We start from the raw sequence: 8319 nt of genomic DNA on the forward strand, positions 1-8319 counted from the left end.
AGGCCCTGCAGCGTAAACAGGAGCACAGTTTAAACTATTCAATGTTTGTAACACTAGTACTTCTAATAAATTCTGCCCCAGCAGAAAGACCAGTGACCAAGGAGATACTTGATACAAAGTTGACAAAAAATACTGACTGCAGAGGATTGCAAACTTTGCTTTCAGAAGTGATAATAATCTGTTACTTCTATTGAGCAGATAGATTTGTAGGCACTTGGTAGTTCTGAAGTCAAGGCAAAGGTGTTCTGTCAAGTGACGTGCCTGGGAAATTAACTTTGAAGCTACTCCTTCGGAAATATAATGGGGCTGAGGATCCAGCCCACAGCCTTGAACGATGGCAGGTTTTCACTGATTATTAAGTAGTTCCTGCAAAGCTGTCCTCTTTCATTTGGTGGAAAATTCACAACTTCAGCAGGTGAGCAGACTCAATGAGTAATGAGCAACTCAGTCACAAATTTGAGTCAAAAGTTTCAAGATAAAGCCTGAAGTTATCTCTAACTGTAGAAATAATTCAGATGGGATTTAACAAAGAAGCTTGAACAAAACTGTAGTTGTGCTGTAATTACCCAAAATTCTTGATGGAGCTGTTAATAACCAGAATATATGGTTTCTAATTCATTGTAGAGGAACAAAACTGCTCAAGCAGTGAGAGGCAAGGACTTAAACATCACTATGAAGCATCAGACAATAAAGGGTATTTAAAATAAACCATTATGATAGCTGAACACATATAAAAATAAACTCTTTATTGTTTTTTTTTTTTTTTGCTATACCTGACAGTGTTATTTCTTAAGAATAAATATTATCAGGTGAAAGTATCTCTGATGAGCCTGCAATTTCACGTTTCTTGCAGCAGCAGTGCTGTCATAACCAACTTCTTCCCTTCCCTACGATGCCCCTCTTTCTGGGCAGTACACCAGTTTGTGAGGCCACACTACCCACCAGAGGAGGGACCTGCCCCAGGGGGAGTCACCGCTTCCCACCCTCTTCACCCTGGATGTTGCCAGTAGTGACACGGGCTTCAGTAAGCCTCCTCTCTCCTCATTTCTGACCTTGCACAATCCTGTGAGTTGTCTGAAGCCCTCGGCAGAGCTAAAATAGGGAACGCATTTGACAGAAAAATAGCGTTTTTAAGACTGGTTGTTTTTCAGTGGAATCAGTTCACTTAAGCCGATTCAACACATAACTGAGCAAACATCACATTCTCCAAACAGTGGAGAAGGAGAGTTGAGAGCAGGAATAAGGTAAGGATCTGACAAAAAATGATGTGGCCATGTATGCCCTTCTGATACAACCAGCCACCTGGGGAGTTGAGCTGAACTGTTGTACTGTACACTGGAGCAGAGCGGGAGCTCTGAAAAAATGGAGCATCTGACTAAGCAGTAACTAATAGCTGAGGCGGCAGCACCTTTAGCAGCTGTAGTCATTTTTGAAATGAACTTGTGACTATCCCCTAAACCACAGCTACCTCAAAAGCCAACCTTACCCTGAATTAGGAAAGATTTATTCTTTTGTTTTCCTACTCTGAGGGCACTTCAGACTAAGCAAGATGAAATAAAAACCACATATTATATTGGTAGATGAAGATCCTAAAAAAGTTTTTAAATGGGCAACACTAAAATAATTCTGTAAGTTGTTATTTTCTTTTACCTCAAAACACTTCTATACTTTGAAGTAAAATCAATTGATTTTAAATCTATTACTCTAATACAAGAGAGAGAATAAACTCAACACCACTTACAATAAACTTTACAGTAATTGTCACGATATAATAAATGGGAAAAAACGAATATGTAGTGACTTCTTGTGCTAAATTCACTGTTTTAAGCTTTAGTAAGCTATTTTTTCATCTGTATGACAGAGGTTTTAGTCTGATACACAAAATACTTCACTTGGCTTTTAAATCAATTCAGTAAGAGCTCTTTCAGGAAGATCGAAAGCCAACACCCTTTCACCTTCAACTCAATAAATCATATCCCATTTAATTCAGTTTTTATTCAATGAAATGATGTATAAAAACTTACAAATCTGAGAACTTAACTATACACAAAAAGATGATATTCAGTTTAAATGTATACACAGAGAAGAGCTGTGGTTTGTGACTTGCCCTCTCCCGCCCCTCCCCCCAAAACACACACTGTCTCCTTTTACGATGGGGCACTTGTTCTGTCCGCTTACACCTTCTGTTGGCCCAGTAATTGCTCGGTGGGCTTCATTGCTGCTGTCAGTTTAGGTTTTTAGGCTACCAGCAAAAAATCTGGGCATCTATATAAAATAATAAGAATCAGCAACTTGATTTTTAACACAAAGATGCAGTGCTACCATCAGCAGTAACTAAAACTACAGAATTCACCCTTTCCATTTTTGCAGACTTTGTCTTGGCTTTGAAAATAACGGGACTCTCACAGAGCAGAATTTGCCAGCCAGCACTACAGATTCACTTTAAACCAACCATGATCCCCTGTTGCTAGAACGTTTCTGCACCACTTTTTTTCATGCCATTAGACCAAGTGAAATCATGGGCATTCCTTGCCTGAGTAAGGCAATAAAGCTTTTGTCTCTCCTTTCATCCAGAATGACTCAAACTTATAGCTAACAACACATGCATGTGCTGCACTAACGATGGTACAGTGCTCACCAGTATGTCACTTCTCTAGTTTCCTTTGTAGCTTGGGTGACAACACTTACCTATTAGCTTCTCTTCAACAGGCCAATAAAAATGCACACAGCTCAGGATGTTTTAAATTTGATTAAAAATAACCTGTGCGATGACTAGTTTTGTCAAGCAACTAAAAGACTTTCTGGGCTGAATCCAAGAGTAGACGGCCAGTTACTTAAAAAGGATGTGTGCATTTATTTACCTGTACCAAATATACACACAAATACTTTATTTATATATATATATAAAATCTTTATACATTTACAGTATTTTATATATATATATAAAAAGATTGCCATCACATTATTATTACAGCTACTTGAGTCAAAATTTGACTAAGTAACTACTTTGCTTGGCTCGATGCTATCTGAAACAGATACCCAAAGGCATACGTGAAGGAAAATGTAAGGCTAAAAGAAACCCAACACCCTCAGCTCTTTTCAACAGAGTTAGCAGAGATTTTTGCATTCATTGAGAAAAGTTCTGAGGGTTTGAAGCTATAACCTTAATCAACTTGCATGTGGACTTCTAAAAAGCATGGTGTTTAACTTGCCAGATCTTCTCAAAATGCCTTTTACCAGGGAAACTAATATATATGTATATATATATTCTTTGCTTACCAAACTGATACTCTGTTTCTCATTACACTCATCATTGTATCTAAATACACTTTTAAGCAATCTAAATTTTGTTTAAAATCTATTAAATTTGGATTAACTAATACTATCAACATAGTTAGCTGGATTATTTTTTCACACGTTCCTTTGTATTAAAATCAATTATGTTGTGGTTTGATGCAAGAGCTTTTTGTTTGTTTTGGTGGGAGAGGCAAAGTCCCATTTCCTAACGTGCCAGTACAGTTCTGGTTGCTGAAGACAAAGGGTGGGAAGGAGGCTGGTGGAAAAGATGGCAGGGGTAAGTGAGGTAAGAGGTGGGGGGAGGAAAAAATTGATTTAATAAAAAATGAGTAAAGAAACTTTAAAAAATTGATATAGGTTTCACATTCAGTCTAACAACACTGCTTCCTGCTCCTTTTTGATGGAGGCTAACACTGCATTATCAGTCTCTGTGGCTTCTGTGTCCCCACCGCCCAGCAGAATGGAGCGATCTTCTTCTAGTGTAAAGACAGAGTTTTGATTTTGGCACGAATGTTTGACTACTTCATTGGGAGTTGAAAATGTTTTGTCACACAAGTTACATTTGTAGGGCTTGTTGGTCTGTACTAGCATGTTGTCCATTTGACTGCCTTCCTCAAAAGTACAGAGTTCCAGAGTCTGTTTGTCCACCATCGTGTACGTGTCCATGCTCTGGTTTAGGCACACGTGTCTGGCAGCCTGGTTAGCCCTACAAAAGCTTTTGTCACAAGTGCTGCACTTGAAGGGCTTGCCAGTGTGTATGTACATGTGCTCCCTCCAGTGGCTTTTCTGAATAAATTTGCGACCACAGATGGAACATTCATATTTCCGTCTTTTTACTTCCCTCTCTTGATCCGCCTGCTCCAAGTTGTCTATGTCTGCAATATCGGAGGGGGGCGGTGTCTCTGACTGCTGCTGCCCATCAATTATTGGGGAGTCTGAGATCTGCTGCAGCTCGCTGTCACTAATCATCCCTGTTTCAGGCACTTCCACAGCATCTTTGTCAGCTGTGTTGTTACAGAGAGACAAAGAAATATTACTTTCTCCCTGCTGGCTAGACGTGAAGGGAACTCCCGTGTGGATCTGCAGGTGCTCCCGCAAACTACTTCGCAAATTGAACCGGCGACCGCAGAGGTGGCAGGCATAGTACTTTGGGAAGCTTCCGTTCCTTTTCATAATGCTTGGCTTGACATGTGCTATTGTGAGTGAGGCAGGCTGTTCATCTGAAGAAGATGCTTCCATGTTGGCCTCTTCTCCTGCAGGTGAATTATTACCAGCAGCAGATACCAATTCTGGAGACAAAGAAGATGGCAATGGGTCAGAAGTGGACATATTTGTCCGGGTCACTTGTGGCAGTGTCGTAGCTAACTGCGAGAGCTGTGAACCTTCAGAAACCTGCTCTTGGTTCATCCGTGATGTCTGTGGCCTTGGTTCTCGCCCGAGTTTGTCAGTCGCTGATGTAACCTTAGTGGGATGTCTTATCTGGTGATCTGCAATCTGAATGCCATATAATGAAGATGCTAATGGAAAAACTTGATCCGGGTGAGAAAAAGTTCCCTGACTTGCAAGGCTGGCCTCTTGAATTAGTGGATATGCATGCAGAAACTTTATTCCCTGTTCTAGTCGAACTGGGTCAATGAGTTGCGGTGCCATCTTCCCAGTGTACATCAAATGCAAGAGATAACTGAAGATATCTGGTTGTATGTCAGTCGCTTTCAAACGGACACATTCACTGAAAGGTGAAACAAAATGATCAGTAAGAGATAAGGAAAATCTTTTTTACCAGATCTAGCTTATTCAAGCACTGATAAAAATCAGAGGCATCTACTTAAATTCAAAAGTCAGAATCTGCGATAAATATAGTGAAACACTTTAACGTAAGAGAGCTAATCTTATTGGCCACTTGGAAGATGACTTTTTTTTCCTCAGGGAAGTAACTGGCTTGAAAGACAAAGCCGTCCCATTGCAATCTACAGCTTTCTAAACTGCTGTTATAAATTTGTTGTCACATAATAATGTATTTTGTAAATTGCAAAGATAGTTTTTCCCCTTTTGGGGTTGGATTCAAACCTGTCTGTAGCTAAATTAAAACATGCTAGCACTGGACTCTAAATTCACAGTCCATTAAACTTTTACTTGGTACTCAGCCCTGAAAACACCTGAAATTTACCTGGCACTTGCTTGTTTGGCTTCTATGGCTTACTACTGTTTACAGCTACAATTCTGCAAATGTGTGGTATCACGTTGTCTCAACTGCATTACGACCATGCAGGACAGGGTGTGAATCCCCCGAGGACCTGATGCAACAAATGCAGCCTGGGCACATCTAAGCCGTGGAGGCCAAGCTGCTTACACAGCAGAACGCTAGCTTCTTTCCTTGAATAGGGAGGAAGAAACGGTAGCACCAGTGGTACACCTAGTCAGCCCAACAGTCCCTCAGTTACAGCGCTCAGCAAAGGGAGACTCTTTGGCTGTGATGCCCCCTTCAGCCTAACAGGACTGAAACCAACACCATCCTCCAGCTGAGAGCATGCCCTACGCATCAACTTTAGGATACTCTGGACTGAAACACCCACCACTCCTCTGGTTGAAGATGGATCTCTGTGCAGAAAGAGAGGCAAGGTTCACAGAAGAAGAAAGAAAATCACGAACATCTTGGTTAGGTCAGTTAGCTAACAGGAGAGGATCTGGGATTGTAAGGTTTTTCAGAGTTATTTGTGGCTCTCACATTAAACAAACAAATAAAAGACAGAAATCCAGAAACAGACATGACTGCGCACTGCTGTCTGAATGCTCTAACCATAGTAGGCTACCAAGCCGTGGAGGAAATTATAGCCAATTCTTCTTGAGGTGCACCCTTCTTGAGCTTTCTCTCTGACTGCTTTTGAATTTAGATATATTACTCAAAAGTAAAATTTGCCATGCTGGCTTCCAGAGATGACTGTGTGCTCTTGATGGAGCATCAAGGCCGATACATCTGCCTGCAGTCCCTTCTCAGAAGTGCAAATGCACTTCTGTCCTTGATGTTTACTTTTGGCTAAGAGTTTCACTCACTTAACATAAACGTTTTGATAGTTCAAATAATTAGGAAAAAGAAAAGACAAGAAAAAAAAGTATCTTTAAAAAAGTCTTACACTTTTGTTTATCTTTTCGATGTGCTCCATGTAAGGTTGCCCACAAAAAAAACCCCCAAAACAAAACCACCACACACAAACTCCCTTATTTTCCATCACTATGTAGTATTTTATTACTCAACTGACTTCGGTAAACTGTAAAAAAAAAAAAAATTAATCATATTAACCTCTTTCATAAGTCTGTTTCTCAAAAATCTCCTTGCAAATACTTATTGGGTTGTATATAATATTATGGAAATGTCGAGAATAACGCCAAGACAGAGTAGAGGATAGTGAGTCGGGGAAGAAAAGTGCAAGAGTGAAGACAGGATCCCTTAAATATTCAATTCTAGAAAGTCTGTGCTTTTTGAAGGATAAAGAACTTGTGCTAAATTATAACATTAGTGTTAATGAATCACAGTTCAACTTGAACACATTTTAAACTGAGATTCTAGTTTGCAGATAGTAAAGGATTCCGTGTTCCATATGTCATAGCAAGAAGCAAACAGAATGTTTTCAGGTTGCAAAGTGTTGCTAAGACCTCCTTACCTTAGCTAACTGAACAACATTTAAACAGTGAACCTTTTTATAGTTACCTGGTTTGATGAACAAATAACATCTTGAAGTAGTTGGAGAAAGAAGCGAGGACTGACTTGTGTGCCTTGAAGTAGACATCACCAATGGCAACTGTGCAGTCACAGAGGAAACCGAACTCTCTCTGAGCATTTAGTTGCTGCAGCAGAATAAGTCCATGGTTGGCCAAATCCATTTTTTAACGCTCTGAAAAGCAAATGACTTCCATGTAAAACTTCACAGTACATACACAGATGCAACGGTAGCTGTTACTTAACAGATATTTTCCTCTAATATCCATGTCATGCTTTAGTAACACCTCTTAATCCCAAGCTACTGTATAAATGATATCTTACACACAGGCAAGGATCTCTCTCTCATGATGGACAATGCAATTCACAAAGGTGCAAGTGATTTGCTGAGGCTTAAAGAGCAAAGCAGAGCCAGGGCTACAGAGTTCTGAAAAGGCATGGTGGGGCGGGAACTTGGGCACAGAAGCATAAATAGCTAAAGGAGAGGAAGAAATATTAATAAGTAGCAAAAACATTTACTTGTAATGTGAAGAATGATGTATTTTGGCTACCACCTGTCTATTCAAAGGGGAAAACCAAATCTCCCTTCTGGTATCGGTCACCCTTACCTAAGTGGGTGGGAGAGACAAGAGCAGAACCCAATAAAAGACAAGTTAGGTAACTTTTATGGAAAAGATATACAGAGGTACTAAGAATTCAAGTTAGAAGTATGTGTCCATCCAGCTGAATCCAAACCCAACATTAAATAAAGCATTTCTGATGGTTATGCCCTCTCCTGGGAAATAACAGATACACACCTGAGTCTTCCCAGGCTGAAACAATGAATTCATTCTAGGTATCGGCAAGCCCTCTGGACTCTCAGAACAGGATGGGCCAATCTTTTCACCCAACAACTATTTGCTTATTTATTGAGATCAGCTACAGCAGCATTTTGTAAGGAGCCAGCATGCCGGAGGGCCTCACACCCGCCTAGCAAACCAAGAAACCTGAGGGACAAGAGGTGCAGTTCCATCCATAGCTGGCCGTCGGCGCAAGGCAGCATAACTAATGGTGAAACGTGCAGCAAGCCGAGCCCCACTAAGCCAGTGCTTCCGCAGCCCCCGGCCCTCCCTGCGCTTCCTTGTGCCTGCTGCTGGAGGCTGCCCTCAAAGAACTCCCTAAGAGCTACAAACTTTTTCTCAAGGATTCGTGGGCAGCCTTGGAAGCAAGAATTGATAACTCGGGGAAAAAAAAAGTAGCCAGGGAAACACATTAGGGCAGTTGCATACGGTTGGATGGATGAATATATGACTATTAAAATCAACAAG

At 40.6% G+C, this 8319-nt stretch overlaps 1 protein-coding gene across 1 annotated transcript; it reads right to left on the reverse strand.

The window, feature by feature from the left end:
* Window positions 1-2810: 2810 nt before the first annotated feature.
* Window positions 2811-7268, reverse strand: ZBTB2 (zinc finger and BTB domain containing 2). Its single transcript, XM_009884046.1, has 2 exons — window positions 7004-7268; window positions 2811-5026 (listed from the first exon to the last, which is right to left on the reverse strand). The coding sequence occupies exons 1-2, from the start codon at window positions 7174-7176 to the stop codon at window positions 3664-3666; spliced, it is 1536 nt and encodes a 511-aa protein (XP_009882348.1). The 5' UTR covers window positions 7177-7268; the 3' UTR covers window positions 2811-3663.
* Between the last annotated feature and the right edge of the window lie 1051 nt (window positions 7269-8319).

The sequence above is a fragment of the Charadrius vociferus genome, unplaced genomic scaffold, assembly GCF_000708025.1.
Source record: "Charadrius vociferus isolate BGI_N301 unplaced genomic scaffold, ASM70802v2 scaffold494, whole genome shotgun sequence".
NCBI classification, from domain to species: Eukaryota; Metazoa; Chordata; class Aves; order Charadriiformes; family Charadriidae; genus Charadrius; species Charadrius vociferus.

Coding starts and splice junctions, on each gene's coding strand:
- ZBTB2 (XM_009884046.1), bottom strand. CDS start 7,176: ATGGATTTGGCCAACCATGGACTTATTCTGCTGCAGCAACTAAATGCT. Junction 5,027..7,003: donor TTATTTGTTCATCAAACCAG/GTAACTATAAAA, acceptor TTCACCTTTCAG/TGAATGTGTCCGTTTGAAAG.